The 18,513-nt window shown below is 38.4% G+C and overlaps 2 protein-coding genes across 3 annotated transcripts; both read left to right on the plus strand.

The window, feature by feature from the left end:
* The first annotated feature begins 783 nt into the window (after nucleotides 1-783).
* Nucleotides 784-12,231, plus strand: LOC5522357 (26S proteasome non-ATPase regulatory subunit 13). The gene is made up of 14 exons (XM_001642062.3): nucleotides 784-956; nucleotides 1,082-1,160; nucleotides 1,298-1,332; nucleotides 1,516-1,571; nucleotides 2,045-2,175; nucleotides 2,733-2,828; nucleotides 6,191-6,266; nucleotides 8,084-8,163; nucleotides 8,629-8,754; nucleotides 8,878-8,940; nucleotides 9,029-9,109; nucleotides 9,720-9,765; nucleotides 10,448-10,518; nucleotides 11,641-12,231. Exons 1-14 carry the CDS (start codon nucleotides 862-864, stop codon nucleotides 11,734-11,736), a joined length of 1,131 nt encoding a protein of 376 aa, XP_001642112.2. The 5' UTR covers nucleotides 784-861; the 3' UTR covers nucleotides 11,737-12,231.
* Nucleotides 12,232-14,713: 2,482 nt separating this feature from the next.
* Nucleotides 14,714-18,273, plus strand: LOC5522224 (ectin). 2 transcript variants are annotated; one of them, XM_032367674.2, is made up of 5 exons: nucleotides 14,714-14,863; nucleotides 15,444-15,581; nucleotides 16,046-16,195; nucleotides 16,840-17,108; nucleotides 17,894-18,273. In XM_032367674.2, exons 1-5 carry the CDS (start codon nucleotides 14,779-14,781, stop codon nucleotides 18,131-18,133), a joined length of 882 nt encoding a protein of 293 aa, XP_032223565.1. In that variant the 5' UTR covers nucleotides 14,714-14,778; the 3' UTR covers nucleotides 18,134-18,273. The 2 variants fall into 2 exon arrangements, with proteins under 2 accessions (XP_032223565.1, XP_032223564.1); XM_032367673.2 differs by having other exon boundaries at nucleotides 14,727-14,863; nucleotides 15,432-15,581.
* Nucleotides 18,274-18,513: the final 240 nt, after the last annotated feature.

Here is an 18,513-nt window from a genome sequence, read left to right on the forward strand (position 1 = left end):
TAATCTATTCCTTATTTGGAAAACCTGCACGATTCTTGTCATTTTTAGGGCTGCCGTACCGCAGGTGCTTCGCGAACTTTATGAATTTTATTCAGAAGAGAAAAACAGTGACTGTGACCAGCTGTAGTCACTAAAGAAAGCCTCTGAAAAGAAACTAAAATTCCTCGGCACCAGACCCTTAAAACGACAACGGTTTCTTCATATACCCCTCGCACAATAAAGCCAGCCAGGATTTTTAACAGGAGTGGTCCCAAAAGGCCCTTTCAAGGCATTTTCTTCTGTATTTTAGATGATGTCCCATACCCCCTAGCTACGCACGCCCCTGATAATTTTAGCTTTTTTTGGTTCTCTGGGAGAGGGCCTTAATTTTTGGTCGTCTTTTTTTTTTTTTTTTTTTTTTTTTGGGGGGGGGGGGGGTGGGGGGCACCGTTTTTGTGCTTACGATTGGGGGAGGGTCGCTATTTTTTAGCGGAAAAAAGTCAACTTAACTGCCCTCTCCCCCCAATAAATAATGACTTTTCCCTTTATGGTCTTTTGATACTGTACTATAATCGCCTATGTTGTGTTCAGCAATGATTGTTATAGTGTTTGCAATTTTTTGGATAAAATTTTGATAAATTAGACTGCAAGGTTCTTACTTATTTTTTTATTTTATTTTCATATACAACGAACAATGACAAACATTATAACAATCAATGCTGATCTCCCGGTAAAAAAATTCGGTGAAAAATGCTCTTCAAGTTTCCTGTGTAAGTTTGAGATTGGGGCGAGTCTACCGCTGACTTCCTCGCAGGCGCGCGCGGCTTTATAACAGATTTCTGTTATTCACAAAATCTAGTCTTCACCGAAAAAACTTTTAAAATGAAAGACGTTAAAGGATTTCTTTCTAAAAAGCAAAGCGAGGGAGGACCTCTATCTTCGGATTGGTCGGCTCTTGAAGAATTATACGAAAAAAGGTAAAAATCTTTAAGTATTTTTTAGTTTTTTGAACTCTCACATGTGCTGTGTCATTCTCGATTTTTGTTCGTCTCGATTGTATTTAAAACATCTAAACTTTTCCTGTGCTCGGTTATTCTTACAGGCTTTGGCATCAACTTACAGTCAAGCTTTTAACGTTTGTGAAACATGAACATTTTGAGAAAAATGGTGGTCTTTTGGAGGTCAGTAAAACAAAGTTTGAGGTTTTACTTTGAAAATTTAAAATTTGTTTTCAGTGTTTTGTCAATTCATGTAACTATATGTTTGCCACAATATAGCGTTTAAACATTGTGTAAATATTGAATTTGTTTTGTCGCAGATGTATGATTCTTTCCTCTCAGATTTTGAACACAGGTAAAGTACATTCCGCTGAACGTAGTATCTGGCTATTATTACTCGACTGAACTTTATCCTACTACGAGTTGTATGTACCCGGACAATCAATATCACTTATCAACGACACAAATGTGCTATGTACCTTTGGTTTACTGGGAATAATTATTTATGATTAATCTTTGCCTTTTCTTTCTTTATTAGAATTAATCCACTGAAGTCCATGGAGATCATTCTATTTGTCATAAAGGAATTTGATGGTAGGTACAGGCAATTATTTTCTTAGATAATCATATTAACTTTCCGCAGGACTGATGTTTTGCGGCATTACTAAAAAGAGGAGCTAGCGGAACAGGCGGAACCAGTATATTTGGCTTAGTTATAGGAGTAGGGATGTCATACTAGGATTACCATTTATTTCCTTTCAAATCTGCACAAAACGCAAGGCAATTAAACATTCCGTTGTGAAATGCTAAGTCAACATCACTAAGCGCAAATGTGCTACTTGAAAAAAAGAAAAAGAAACAAATTATCTGTGTAAAAATTGATCACTTGGGAATGTAAATTGAGTTTTCGGGGAAGGGGAAGGGGGGAGGGAGTTAGAGTTGTGTATATTAAATGCTTTTAAATTTCCCCCTTTAATCAGCATAAGGTAGTGGAGAAATATAATTATCTGAGTTTGAGTTTTTTGGCTTCCGCTATTTCATGATTTTGTTTTTCTGACTCATTTTAGATCCAGAGAATGCAGTTGAGTTCCTGGACAAGCAGAGAGAGAAAGTTAAAAGTGATCAAGAAGCTGAGATCTTGTGCCTGACAGCGATAGGAATCATTAGACTCAAGCAGAACAAACTAGATGAGACAAAGGTAAAAAACAAATATTATATTATAGAAGTTGAGTTGTGATTGCTTAGTCGAATAAGGCATTTTATGCCAGAAGTCCTAGATTGGAACCAAGCCAGGCCCACTTGGGTGTAAAGACCTAGCTTTCTACATCTTCTTAGATTATTAACATTAAACAAGAAATCCAATTCATTATTACCTTTATGATACCCTTTGGGAGTACTGTAACTTTTTTCATCTATTCCATTACTGCTACAGCTGACATGGCAGACTAACACAAGTGCACAAGCAAACCTGGCAGAGCCATTTACATACATTACACCATTTATACAAATGCCAGGATGAAAGCTGGACTTCAAAGACACTTTTCTAAACAGCACATCAGATTAAAAATTGGTTGCATTTAATATTTTGAAAGCTGCTGCTCACTAAAAGTACTTCTAAGTAATTCTCTGACATAGTTTTTGTCGAAATGAGCTCATCTGAAACATTTTTTCTTCATGTCTTGTCGTCTTTCTTCGTGTCATGTCTCTGCACTGTTATCACAAATGTGACATGACTTGTTTATACTTGTTTATTAGACTATTATAGCAGAGGCAAGAGAGATGTTGGACACAATCGATGGCGTCACTACAGTTCATAGCAGGTTCTACAAGCTTTGTGCCAACTTTCACCAGGTAAGAAAACTATTAATTTTTTTAGTTGTATATATAAAGGACTGCTTTCCAATTCTTTTGCCTTATCCAAGTTAGCCCGAGTATCAGGCAATTTTATTTTTTAAAAGTCGGAGAGGAAAAATAAAACTACGCTTGACACAAATACTAGACTTGACACCTGCCACCCCTTTTTCAAAATACGTCTGAATCGCACAATTAAATGCACGAATCAAATTATAAACAATATTTATGTGAGGCGAAATTGTGATACCAGTTGTGTTATATACAAGGTTATAATTTTAGTAAAGACAAACTCTGGTGAGGTAATTACTGGGGTACCTGTGGTAGCCCAGTCATAAAATGCAACTGGGTTTTTTTTTTCCTTACACGAAGTATACAAGCCTATGATGTCATTGCAATTCACTAGAGGGCAAGCTGGGGTAGTCCACATCTTGGAATTTAGAATGTATGATTTATGTATTTGTGCAGAATCAAGGCCTTATTGGCGATTTTATTGCTGCAAATTTACCATAGCTTTACTTTCTATCAAGTTATTGTGGAAAGTTGTGCTCACTTGGATTGATTACGCCACATTTCGTTGTGTTTAATACATATTCAACACATGTAGACCCGTAGCACATAAAGAAGGACATAAGAAACATGTGCTGACTACTTTAGTCAGTTCGAGAATCTTGATGTGATCTTAATACAAAAGAATGAACTAAAGGTATTTAACTAAATTACTTAATCTTAAAAGTTATCTGAGTGAAAACTAACTTAACTTCTGTACTAAATCGCTATGGTATTATGAATAAGCTAGAGCTTTTAGAGGCTTCTGGTTAGTCCTTAGAACACATGCTTTCTTTAGATAAGTTTTGTTTTCTTCCTAAAATATATATTCCTTAATGAATGTCATTATATCTTTATGGAACAATTTCAATAAACAACTAGAGGATTGTGTTGTTGAACTTGATCCTTGAAAAAAATGTTATTTCATGTCTGGATATTCTATAGCCTGCTCATTTGACTTCAAAATATGTTTGTTTAAACAATATGATAGCATAAATAGATATTGTTGTTTACATTGCAATTATATAATAATATAATAATAAATGTCATGAACAAAGGAAACAATTATATTGTTAATACAATATCTGATAGCACAATGTGGATGGTCAAGGCAGTTTATAAGATAGTGCAAAACACATTTTTAGTTTTCCTGAATTTTATCTCAGTGCTAACTCTGCTGTGGATTTACTCTCTCTCTCTCTCTCTCTCTCTCTCTCTCTCTCTCTCTCTCTCTCTCTCTCTCTCTCTCTCTCTCTCTCTCTCTCTCTCTCTCTCTCTCTCTCTCTCTCTCTCTCTCTCTCTCTCTCTCTCTCTCTCTCTCCTCTCTCTCTCTCTCTCTCTCTCTCTCTCTCTCTCTCTCTCTCTCTCTCTCTCTCTCTCTCTCTCTCTCTCTCTCTCTCTATGCTAGTGTATTCCCCCTAAATACCTAAGGAATAGTATTTGGTATAATTTTAACCCGTGAAAAATAGAAAATCACCTCATCTACTTTCATGGAGCCCCCCCCCCCCATCCCCCAACTTGGGAAGAGATGATGCTTCTTACCTTTTTTGCCTAATTAGTGTTGCAATATTTGGAATGAAACTAAATATTATACATATACTTTTATTATATTCAAAGGGGGTGTTTTTATGGCAGAAAAGTCTTTGTCATACATGTCACTTGTCACAACACAGGGGCCCAAACAAATTGCAGATGCACATTCAATCCCTCAGGTATCCCAGTCAACCCTGTGTGCAGGGTCTAGTTGTAAAATTAATTGGATGCTTTCAAGAAAACACCAGGATATAGTTCACATCGCAAGAGATTTACAGTTTACATAATCTTTTATGACTGCAGATCCACACATCACCAATGTACTTACAGGTTATTCACATCACCAATTTGCTTAACATGTTTTTTGTCTAAATAGACAAACCTATGCTTGAAAACAAATTTCATTATTTGATAAGCTCACTCACAATCGTGGCGGAAAGTACCACAAACAATCCCAATAATTCTTCGCTCTCAGAGACAAATTTCTTGAATATTTGGCGCCTTGTCTATCTAAGAATTTAATAACTACTGCTAATGATATCTTCAGTATTAAGAACACTTTCCCATTTAAAAATGTACTTTCCCATTTAAATGTGTACTTTTGCGAGAGCGTTGTTTTTACGTCCTCAAAACGCTGGTCAACCAATCAGAGACCGTCTCTTCAATAGCCTTAATTCAACACGTCTGGAAAACGCCAGTCAGCCAATGATAAATGATCTCGAAATTTGAGCCTTCGTGATTCTGCGTTCTTCCACGCAACCTGACCAATCACACCGAATCATTCTTATTCCGCAAAAAGGTCAATACAAATAGCCTTCTGTCAACAGATGTAGATTGCCGGTGATAACGATAATTAACGCAGACTAGGGGTCAGAAGAGATCAAATGGAGAAGATGACTTTAGAAAATAAAAGGAGTAGCCTTACATCTTCAAAACTACGTATAGTACTCGAACTTTAACAAGTCATTAAGCAAGCTATTTCTAAAACCAACACCAAGGACACTCGAATTGGCTTACCCTAGTAATGACCTTTTTCTTCTTTGCACAGCTCTCCCAGAATCTCTTTTCGCTATACCAAATATGTCATGTCTTTCTGTGAACAATTCACCAAGTGGATATTTTTAGTGTTCCCAGGTCGGACTAATCATACTTGATCTCAATGAACCAAAGACTTGTGATGGCGCGAAACGAAATTAAGGCTTTTAAAGTGACGGTCTCTGATTGGTTGACCCGCGTTTTGAGGACGTGAAAACAATGCTCTCGCAAAAGTACACATTTAAATGGGAAAGTACATTTTTAAATGGCATCCATATATATGTATAAAACAAGTAGATCTTAGCTTTGAACAATTATACCGGTGAGAAATAAAAACATGCATTGACCGGCCTGGGCAAGACATTTGAACATGCGGATAAGGGCCAATAAGAGCACACTTTTTTTATTAGCATTGTTTTTTAACCAATCCCAGTGGTCCCAATATTTGGGACCTGAACAATTTTCTTTCATTCAAGAAGACCAATGACGTGATGCCAAACTCACTGGGCTTTATTTTTGTAAGGACCCCTATTGGCCTACAGGCTTTAAAGGGGAGAGCCTTTTTGTAAATTATAGATTATTCTAGTAAGCTAGTGGTGTCACTTTGGGTGTAAGGTTATCTTACTGTTAGTGCAAGAATTTAATGTTGGTTTGTTCAAATTCCCCTGGTTATGTGCCTTACTTGACATCAGTTTATCTCTGTTTGATTAGTTTATTTTGACTGTTTTTTTTTATGATTTTACCAGATCACTGGTTCATACAATGATTATTATCGGGATGCACTGCGCTACTTGGGTTGTGTGGAGCTTCAGGAGCTTCCAGGTAAGAAGTCCACACAGAAATTCACTTATAAGGGCAAGGGTGCTGGGAACAGAGGTTGTTTGATAAATTGATTTAGAAATGACAAACAACGAAATTACCCTCTGATTTGGTCAAATTTTGCCTTGTTTTGAGACACGCTCTCCGTGTTTACATAGATATCCAGTCAAGCAACGTTGCGTAATATGAGCTACTACCCTGTGGCGCACAAACAGTCCCCGACGCAATGTGGCGCGCCACATGGTAGTAGCTCGGATTATGCAATGTAACTTCACCGGGTATCTACGTAAACACAGAGAGTGCTTCGCAAAACAAGGCAAAATTCGACCAAGACAGAGGGGAGTTTCGTTGTTTGTCATCTCTAAATCAATTTAAGAGACAACCTCTTTCCCAACGCCCTTGTAAGGGTGCACAGTGGTCCAAAGAATAGGTAATCCATAGGGCACAAGTCTTCCGTTGGACTCTCTTGGGTACCAAGGGAAATTGGAATTTCAAAGATAAGTACATTTAGCGAATTTCTTAATTTCTTTCCTTTAAATTTTAACAATCGATTGCATATAAGATTAATATGAAGTCCTGAAAATTTGAGCATCTTAGAGCTCTTCGTTTTCAAGATAAATAAAAGTTGCTTTGCAAAGGAAAGTTTCACGCCAATATTTTATACTCTTGGCAAAACCAACACTATTGTTTCCACAAGACATTCCAAAGCCTTCGACAAACCAAGGTGAGTCAACTCCATCGAAGAATTTGTGTTTTCTCGATAAACAGGCACTTCTGAGACTTGAAAACTTTCAATTGCCTGGATTTAACTCGAGACAAAGACACATAGACTCACGAAATACACTCTATCTGTACCAGGATTTATTTAATCCATCTAAAACTTTTTATCAGAGTGCGCCATCGATATATGTTTCAATGCGAAATAATCTCGAGCGAAACTTGAATTTTAATTTTTCACAACTAATTTCTTGCATTTCAATTTTTTTTGGCGCACTGTGATGAAAAGTTTTATGTTATCCTTAGGTATTATATACTGAATTTATATTGGAATACAATACACCAAAACCTGGAAATCGACAAATTTTCGTCTTCTTCAGGGCAGACTGAAGAAGGTGAATCGTTACAAGCTTATTTACATCAGAATAGTGGAGCGAGACGCAAAAACATTACAACTGACAAAAACGCGCATTTTCTAGAATAGCGCGCGCTATGGATAAAAAAATTTACACATCTCTACGTGGGTTCCTACTACAAAAAAAGTCATCACTATTAAGACCCCACAGGTAGATAGACTTATTTGACAATTTTGTCACAAAATTGGATAATGTATCTGTTTGTTGTGAAAGTTTCAATCATTTTCATGCAAAAGCAGCCTCATAAGTGTAATTTGTAATTTAGGGTCATTTGAGCTCGTCTTTGCCTTGTTTGCCTTTCGTGCCGCCTTAACAATACATAGCTTGTCTATAGAGCAATACTGAAAGATTACTGTAGGTGGAAAACAATTTATAAGAACTAAGCTAACCTTGAACAAATCCTGTTTATCATGAGTTTCAAATGCAAATGAAAACATGAAACGATTGACTTTGGTCATTTGCATGCACTGCATTTGGAACTTCACATTAAAATGACAGCAATGTTTCATTGGACCTAACAATCTTATTTCACAAAATAGCCTAAAATGGCTATGTCAAATCTTAGTTCCTTATACTCCCAGCAAAGGCAAATGAGTCAGTTGTTGCCCATTTACCTGGTGGTACATTATGTGCCATATATACAGTACATATTAAGCTTATGAATTTTTTTTGGTCATAACTTTCCAGACAGTGAGAAGGTCGAGAGGACACTTCATCTGTCGCTAGCTGCTCTTCTTGGCAGTGAGGTCTACAATTTTGGGGAATTGGTAAGTTCAGAAAGGATGATATGCTTCTATGTATATATATATGGGAATGCAAATTTGCTTCTCCTCATTTGCTTTTTTTTTTTTTAAATAAATATACATTAATAGCTTTTCAGTTACTCACTTGAATAATACAATGTGAGTTTATGGGAGAGATGAGTATTTTGGGGGGAGTTTGGGCAGGGTAAAAAAATTAGGACCATGTTCTATGTGTGTGACTTTTGTTTGGTTTCTTTAAATTTAGACACACAGTGTCATATGTGATCCGTCTGTTAGCTTTATACAGTTCAGTAATGCAGTGTCCTTGTTTAATACTTTAATTTATAGGTTATCGAAATGGAAACCTGTTGATGTATCTAGATATTAATATATATCAGCTGATTTTCAGCTTAGAAACCTCTGGCTTTGGTTATTCTCATTGTCTGAGATATGCATTCAAATAAAGAATGATTGTTGCTTTTGTTATAGCTCGCCCATGACGTGCTAAAGTCTATACATGGTACTCAGCATGGCTGGCTTGTCGAGCTACTCTATGCCTTCAATAGTGGGGACTTGGTGAAGTTTGAGCATCTGCGACCGCACTGGCAGAAACAGGTACTTGTTGCTATTATCATACCATACTTTAATCACGCGACCTTTAATCAAACTACATTGAGCTGAAGCATTTTCTTGTATTTTTTTATCGAATAGTCATCATAATTTTATTCCGATCAACAGCCTGACTTAAACAAAAACTACAAAAGTCTACGAGAGAAGATCACCCTTCTCTGCCTTATGGAGGTATTGTGGGTTTCCATTTACAAAGATAAAACTATATCTTATTGATAATGAAAATCCAAACATTGTTTAATTTTTTTATTTCTACCAGCTTACCTTCAAGCGCCCATCCCACAACAGGAACCTAAAATTTGAGGAAATTGCAAAAGAAGCACAAATACCTGAGAACGAGGTAAGACTGTAACATTTTGTAAGAACCAAAATGACTATGTTCCCCTCCACCTTATTTCCATTATCTCATTTTGGAGTGCTGAAATATCAAAATAATCATTTTAAAACAAAGTTCTATAGCTAAGTGCTTTACTAAGATGACAAAACGGTAGCTACCCCTGACATGTTTGTACATACTGTATAATGTTTTGGTGGTCCGCATAGAGATACTTAGTTATTTTGACAAGGCTTGTCTGTAAAAGATGGGCTTTAATACAAACTAGAAATCTGGTCATTAGTGTAGCCCATTTAAAGCCGCATTGTCACCAGTTTACTTTCGGTCGATTACGTAACAATATCCGATGATTTTTAACGGATAACGCGAAAAATATTTCAAAATATTGAAAGCAGTGTGTTTATTGGAAGTTTCTTTGAGGGTGTGATTGATAATTTAGAGCGGATGGCCTGTTTAATATCTCGGATTTTAATAGATTGTTTTGTCTTTTAACGGTTGAGGTTTCCGTCGGACCTCCGGAGTAAATTGGTGACAATGCGGCTTTAAAGGTTTAAAAAAAAATTTAGCTGTTATTCTGTGTTAGATTTTATTCACATATCTTCTCATGACCCTGTAGGTGGAACTTCTTGTGATGAGAGCGCTTTCCCTGGGATTGGTCAAAGGTGAGCTACTGTATTACTGCAGTCACATTACAATGATTTTTGGGTGACAGACACGCAAGTGCTTTTAGCGACAAAATAACAACATAATTTTTTTTATAAAAAAGGGCTTTAATTTCATTTAAACATTTTATGCAATTTCGTCGTTATTTGGCGAGACGAGCGCAGTCAAGTCTGTGTTTGATTTGTCACCCAAAAGGTCACGTGATATCTTAGCACAAGTCCCCTTTTCCAAAATTATTGATCACTCTTAATACTTTTTTCTCCTCTTTTTTTGTTTATTGGTTGCAGGGTTATCAGATTCAACCCTGAATATAATATTACTACTCAAAATACTGTCTTCTCCACATATATTAATCAATTATATTATCTCTCTGCTAAAGAAAAGGCCTAGTGGCTATAAAGAGAATAGGTTATGGTTGATAACAAAGCTGAAAGCTTAAAATTTGTCATAAAATGCTTACTATTAAGAATTACTTAAAACATTTTGGTGAAGCCCCCCTTCTATGAAAAAATTCTTATTTTCAGTTTTATACTTTGAGCCTCTGTTTAGTGGTTGACCTCTATTTACTGGCCACTAAACTCTGTCTCAAAGATGGTCAATTAATAGAGGTACCACCACCAAAGTTTTGTTCTTTTGGGTGTAAATTGTATTTGACAGATCTTGTTTTGTTTCTGCGTGTAGGATCAATTGATGAGGTGGACAAGGTTATGCACATGACATGGGTCCAGCCCCGCGTACTGGACCTCAACCAGGTATTACATGTAGCAACCTACAGCAAGATATACAGTAGTTAAACACAGGACAAACAGAGACTGAGAGACAGCGAGATATACAGTAGTTAAACATGAGACAAACAGAGACTGAGAGACTGCGAGTGTTTAAACACAGGACAAACAGAGACTGAGAGACAGCGAGATATACAGTAGTTAAACACAGGGCAAACAGAGACTGAGAGACAGCGAGATATACTGTACAGTAGTTAAACACAAGACAAACAGCGACTGAGAGACAACAAGATATACAGTAGTTAAATATAGGACAAACAGAGACTGAGAGACAACAAGATATACAGTAGTTAAACACAGGACAAACAGAGACTGGGAGACAGCGAGATATAGAGTAGTTAAACACAGTACAAACAGAGACTGCACACACCGTAGGAAGTCAGTTTGACATGACATGGGTAGAGCGTGTGTATTGGACCTGAACCAGTTATTAGCAACCAGACAATGAGATATACAGTAGTTAAGCACGGTACAGAGGTGCTAGATCAGGCGCTTATTCAAATTTTTCCTTTTTGACGAGGCGCTTATTCTTGGGAGGTGCTTATTCATAATTTTCTCTTAGGCGAGGCGCTTATTTGGGTAACCTGTTTTATTTCATTATTGGAAAAAAACATGTAAAGAAATCGCGAAATTAGGTACTATCTAAAAAAAGGTATTCTTTCTTGAATAGATGTCTGTGCTTTATTATTTTTTTCTCTTAGGCTCGGGGAACTGGTTATTCAAATTGTTGCTCTTAGGTAGGGGAGGTGTTTATTCGTGTTTTTTTATCTAAGGCAAGGTGCTTATTTGGGGAACTGGTTATTCAAATTGTTGCTCTTAGGCAAGGGAGGTGTTTATTCGTGTTTTTTTTTTATCTAAGGCAAGGTGCTTATTTGGGGAACTGGTTATTCAAATTGTTGCTCTTAGGCAGGGGAGGTGTTTATTCAAATTTTTTGTTTAAGGCGAGGCGTTTAATCGAGCAGTTACGGTATCCATTTTTATTTGAGTTCTGCTCGCCCTGTTGTTATGTATATTAAGGTGATACTATATACCAGCGCTTTCTGCTGCCGTCTCATTGCCAATGTTAACCAGGCTTGTTATCATTCCCAGATCGCCAACATGAAAGATCGCCTGTCTGACTGGTGCGAGAAGGTCAAGACTCAGGTTTACTCGGTAGAGGACCAGGTCCCGGAACTCATCGTCTAGACTGACCCCCCCCCCCCCCCCCCTGACTACACCCACGGCTGGTCGGGACACTTTCTAGTGTGTGCAACATTTATGTGTCCTCAATAGTGCCTCCTCGGTTGCTAAACTGGAAAACATCACGGAAACACTTGCGCGTGTGTACTGTGCCTTAGAGACTTGTAGCCACGCCTTAGTTATTGTTTTTACACAATATTGGAACAAACATTTGTAGAAATCTCGAAAAGTCCATCTAAAAAGGTATTATTTCTTGCATAAAACGTGCGAGCAAAGAATAAATGCCTGTGCTTTTTTACTCTGAAGTCTCGTGCAAGTAGCGCCAGCATCGCCCAAAATTGCTTACCGCCTCGCTCAGTCGATTTGATCACAAGACAAAACGAATTACTTCGCATAAAAGGTTATACATGCATGAAACTTTAGAGACCAGGCTACGCATTTACATGACACGTGACGTTCTGTAAAAAGAATGAGTGCATGTGTAAATAAAGATTCCTCTTATTTCTGCGGCCCTCTTTATTTTGTTACTAATATGGCACTGGCGTTCCTTGTATATATGAAGTACCTTGGCATCCAGTTAAGTGTTTGCTGTGATGTTTATAAGCACCACTTTCTATTCTTCCTGAAACGATTCCAGTATTATTCTCGTTTTCCGACGACTACGCAGGGGGATTACCTCTATCCCGAAGACCCACCAATATTTTTATTTTTATTTATTTTTTTATTTTTTTTTTTTGCACTTCTCTCTTTTACCCCTTGCATTTAATTCTCGAAATGTTTGAAAATTTTAACAACAAAAAAAAAACCTTAAGCATGCTGCATCTGTAGCCTCGTCCCCAGGCTACTCCCTTGCTGTCAGCTCCATGATGCTTTGCGCGCAGACACACTTTTCAATATTGCGGACGCTTCACGCTGACTAAGGGCCAGTGACGTCATAGCCATGTAGAGCGTGATAGGCCCGCCGAGAAGCAAAGGGAAGAGGCTACTGCTTCTATAATCCCCGAGTAATATGTAATTTGATCTCTTAATATCAAATATCCACTGCAGTTAATTTTACACCGGCTGATTGGGACCAAGCTATAATTGTGATATTTTCGATTAAGTTTTATTTGGTGACTTTGATTCAACATGGCTTATTGCTTTTTTTCCGAGTTGTCTAACTTCCTTTGATGAAAAAAGACATTAACAAAGGTGTGTATGACTAGAACTCCGAGAGATTTACTTCTTTTTAATTTCCAGAGATGTCAACATCTTTTTATATTCGCTGTGTCTACTTGCACGGCTTCCGGTAAAGGAGGGGAAAAAAGTAGCTGCACGGCTGTCTCCAGTTTTCTCGATTTTTAGGATAAATAACAAGTTTCTGGCTTTAAAACACTTCCACGATTATTTAGAACAGCCAAGCGACGATTTTTAGCCTGAAAAGCTATGCATAACAAGCGGCCCACAATCACAAATACTCGGCAAAGTATGAACGAAGCGTGGAGTTCGGCATTTCATGCATCGTTCCTTATGTGCTGAGCACTCGCATGTCGCCTTTTGCGAATTTTTTCAGCTCGAAGCCATCGTTTGACGGTTCTAAATAACGGTGGGAGGTTTTTAAAGTCGAAACTTTTCATTTTGGCTTAATGGCAAAAAGAAAAAAGGGAAGTGCATTTACTTTTTTTTCTCCTTGCACAGCTGTTATGGCGAAAACGAGAAGTGTAGAACTCCACGATTCGTTCATACTTTGCCAAGCATTTGCGGGTCGCTTGTTGCATTTCTTTTCAGGCTAAAAATCGTCGCTTGGCTGTTCTTAATAATCGTGGAAATGTTTCAAAGCCAGAAACTTGTTGTTTAGGCTAAAAATCGAGAAAATGGGAGACAGCCGTGCAGCTAGTTTTTTTTCCTCCTTTACCGGAAGCCGTACAAGTAGACACAGGGTTTTATATTTTCCCCGTAATAACGGTTATTGCTTATTATCTGATTGAATCAAAGTTGAGAAAGTCCACCGCCTCATTTCAATCGATGCATTTTTTAATTTCTTATCTTAGGGGTACTAACCCAACATTTTTTAAAGAAAAAAAATGAAAAAAATATCATTCTATATGAAAATTGTAATTTATCGACTTCAGGGATTATATAAAAAATATGGTCTAAAAATGCTGCTTTCTTGTCTCATATCTTTAGATTCTGTAGTCGCCAGATTACCTTAAGCCCCTTATTTGTTTCAGTGCATTTGCCCTGATATTTCAAAATCGAAATCCAAAGTACTAGTGCTCGATATCTGTGGAAAGACCACTTTTTGTTTGTTTAGGATTATCAGGGCATGCGGTAATCAGGTATCCTTGTGATAAAAAAAAAATGCCTAATCTTTTATCGGTTTTAGTCTCAATGTCCAAGCTTCAGGGTCACAAACTCTAAACATTTTCAAATCACTTCCCTTCCCTTTTATTCCCTTCTTAAGGGAATAAAAATAAGTGAAAAAAGAAATGGTGTAGAGTATATTTAGTAAATAAACCCCTTCTAGCGGCTTGGATATCGGCGGATAATGTCCAAGGATAAGAAATGGTACGAAAAATGAACAGCTGTGAAATTTGTGTGTATCACAGTGAGCCAAAGAAGGGTTTAATTATTTTATATCCCAGTGACTACAATCAAAATGCGAAAGGTGTCTTCTTTGCGCGCTGCTAACAAGAACTGGAATGATATCAAGATATCATTTTAAAGCATACTTAGTTTATTTTAAAATGGACTTACTTTAAAACAAAAAAAAGTTAGGCAACTGAAACAAGCTCGAAAGATAACTCTCACTGCGTGACTACGCCCTTGTTTGATAAAACAGTTGGTTCATTAAGATTTATGGCTGTCTGTGATAAAAAAACCTAGTGCACTTTTTAAATTGTTAGTTAACGGCCTGCCTGCTTGCTAAAAGTAGGAGATAAAAAAGAAGGCAGATAAATAGTCAAAATAAACAACCTATGAAAGGCGATTCGTATCTATAAAACGAGCCACGCTCCGCTATCCTCGATCAGTTGGTGCCCTAACTTGAAAAGCGAACACCTCACAGAAATGGAGAGCCGTCTAACATCAACACTACTTGCAGCTTTTTTGCTGTGCGGTTTCAGTATTCAAGTATCTATATGCAAACAGGATGGTAAGTTTAAAGCGACAATTACACCAGTTTACTTTCGGTCAATTAAGTGACAATCTCCAATGAATTTTACGGAAAAGCAAAAAAATATTTCAAAATTATTAAAACAGTCTAATTGAAGTTTTTTCGAGGAGTTTTTTTTTTTTTTAGAGGGGATGGCCTGTTGAATAGCGCGGGTCCTAATACATTCTTTTTGTTGAGGTTTCTGTCTGCCCGAAGAACTGGTGTGACTGCCACTTAAAAAAAAAAAAAAAAAAACATGAGTGCATGTAAGAATATTAAAAAAATTACGGAAACAGTAAAGAGGGCCTGGGAGATACCTCCCTGCTCTTGCTCGGTCCCTTTTCTTAGTAGACGAGAGACGAAGCCTGTACCACTGAGCTATTGCGCCACTACTGCTTCACCCTTGCACATAAGCGCACAAGTCACACCCAAAAAAACAAGTACACTTGCCTCGCCAAGGAACATTCCACGATAAAAAAAAAAAAAAAAAACAGGAGAGGAAATCAGAGCCAGAACTTATTATACGATGAATATCTCCCATTATAGTAATTATAGTCTATAATATTAGCTCAAATTTTAGATGCGTCGTCAACTTGCCGAGACGAGAGAAGTGACTGTGACTGGATCGCTAAGAATGTTGTAAACCTCGGAGACTACTGCACAAAATGGAAGAACGACCCTGCCGTCATGAAATGTCGTAAGACATGCGGAATGTGTGGTGAGTCACAGCAAAATCCCCCCCCCCTCCCCTACCAATCCCGATACTCCCTCCTCCTACACCCCCCTCTCTTCTACATACACATGTAAACACACTTTTAAGGGTTTTTAGCGTCCCAAGCTTGATTTTAGGCAATTACCTTGAAAGTAAAATAACTTCAGGAATTTGAGAGAAAGAGCGCACCAGTATACGCTTATTTCAAATATCAAACTTTCACTTTAAATTACTGTTAGATTTCTTTATGTGCGTAGCCCGCATTGCATCTTAGGTAATATGTAATTGGAATGCCCGGTCTATTGAAACAGGTTTTCAGATGAAAATAACATAAAAACATAACATAAATTTTTTTTGATACAAAAGAGTGCCTGCCGCTTGCCATTTAGACGCGGAAACTGTTATGTCCGATGTTGCTTCCCATGGAGGCAAAAATGCACTTTATAAAACGAAAAGCGCTTTTATTTCAGGCAACAAAATGCCAGCTCCGCCATTACCTGAGATTGAGGAACCGAAACCGGAAATTGTGCAACCGGAACCGGTGACTGCAGAACCGGAACAGGAAATCAAGTTCCCAAAGCCAGAAACTGTGGAGCAAGAGCTAAAACCCCAAACTACAGGTAAACTAAAAACACAGGGCTATGAGTAACATACTTGGTTATAATGTAACCCTTCTATAGATAAAGTTTATTGTATATTTAATGCCTCTATGAAAACAGAGTCTCTTCCCTTTCGAGCCATACCTTTTCGTATCAAAGCAAAAGAAACTTAGCCGGAAGTGTAGTGTACGAAATCAATCTTCGGTTCGTGTACAAAAGGCAATCTTGTGTCCATAGTCTGTGATCTTTGTTGCTATCTACCAAAGATTGCTGCTGGCACAAAGATACGTGGGCGCTGGAAACGCGATTGGAACAAAGGATGATCAGCGGACATTGTGCACTACAATGAGGCAATTAACGCGGGATATGGACGCGCTAAGGACATCGCTCATTAAGCTTTTTACATTTGTTCGCATGCATTCCCTACTATACATCGCTCTGGAAACTCTAAAGAGCCGACCCTATGTGACGCGATATAATAAGTGCCTCTAAAGAAAAAGAAAAGAATGGCGTTTGTGCAATTCTTTTTCCATTTTCTATTCAGGGTGTTTGCTTTAGGAGTGAGGTAACTGTATTTTCTGAATTTACAATTTAATTCGTACATGTCATAACAGTCATAACATCCGCTGATCAGAATTCTACTCATAACTACTAACTACTCACAGGAGAGATGACAGGTTTCGAGAAGGAATGCCTAGACGCGCACAACATGTACCGCGCCCGCCATGGCGTACCGCCGATGACCTGGTCACGTGACCTGGCACGTGACGCACAGAGCTGGGCAGATACCCTAGCACGCGAAAACAAGTTCGAGCATGACTCAAGCCTTAAAAAACTTGGGGAGGGCGAGAACCTGGCCTACTTCGCGCCGGCAAACCGGAAATGCAAGGGACCGGAAGACACGTGGTGCGTGCACTGTGGGGAGATGGTTAAGGTAAGTAGTGTGAAACGGATTTACAGCCGTTAAATCTGCGGATTATTGATTTTGAAGACTCCCTCAGTTACTGACACAGCTCAGGTTGGGAGAAGGGGGGGAGGGGGTGGGGGGGGGGGGCGGAGGAAGAGACGATTCATTGTTCTTTCGTGAGGGGTACGGTTCACGCTCGGCAACCCCCTTGGTCGCCCCACGCCGCTTAAGCAAGTCTAGGAAAAAGGGAACAAGAATTAGAGAATGACAGTTCTAGCCTGCGTTTGTCCCCTTCCCTTAGGTATATCTGAGATTCATCATTTTCGCCCCCTCCCTTTTCCCCCACAGGATAACAACAACAATGACAATTTCAATGACGATGACGATGAAATTATAATAACAATAGCAATGTGTAGCTCCCGAAAATATTCATACTTCCCTCACCCCCCCCCCCCCCCCTTATTGAGGGGGTAGGGGGTATGACCCCCACCCTCCTGGAATTACCAACCCCCTTGGAAAAAAATAATACATTGACTGTTAATGGAAAAAAAGCATTCCACCCCTTCCCTCTAAATTCCAGGCCGTTTGCGCCCCCCCCCCCCCAACCCGAAATTTTCAATCCCCTTTATACGAGGGGGGGTATAGATATTCTCTGGAACTACACAATGACAATGGCGATGACGATGAAAATGTCGATAACGATGACGTTGACCATGACGATGACATTGATATTAAAAATGACAATGGCAATAATAAATGTTGAATATTTCTTAAGCGCAAATTAACATACAGAGTTGTGATCAAATGCACAGGACTGGTATGACGAGATCGCGGATTACGACTTCAACAAAGGAGCCGGCAAGGATAGGTGGTCAGTGGTATTGCACTTCACCCAGGTTGTATGGCGTGGTACCACACAGGTGGGCGTGGCTACAGCGGTTTCCCCGGTAACCAAGAATTTCTACACAGTGGCCAGGTATAAAATTCCTGGAAACCAAGGGACCAAGGAGGACTTTAAGAAAAACGTGCCTCCGGTCGAACATGTAGCATAAAGTAATATTCCACCGCGTGATTCAAAGCCGAACTTAATAAGTTTCTGCGCAACCTCCGATTGCGTGCAAATAAAAAGTCTAACAAAATGTAACAGCCCATCTGTAACAGTTCATTAATAAATAAAGAAACATTTACTCTATTACATTTGATATCATGCTTTATTTCTTCTCTTTGAAAAGATTTTACAGTGATTCTAGCAAGCTTGCCTACGATGTGAACCCCCCGACAGATGTCCACAGATCCTTTCCTTTTCCTCTAAAAATCCAGTTAAATATATAAACCCAGAACCCCATCATGCATCACCGCGTACTAACATCCCTTCTATTGAGCTAAACTACGCTAAAATACCGACTCACTAAAAGAATCCATTTCCATCGGC

This window comes from Nematostella vectensis, chromosome 15 (assembly GCF_932526225.1).
Source record: "Nematostella vectensis chromosome 15, jaNemVect1.1, whole genome shotgun sequence".
NCBI lineage: Eukaryota > Metazoa > Cnidaria > Anthozoa > Actiniaria > Edwardsiidae > Nematostella > Nematostella vectensis.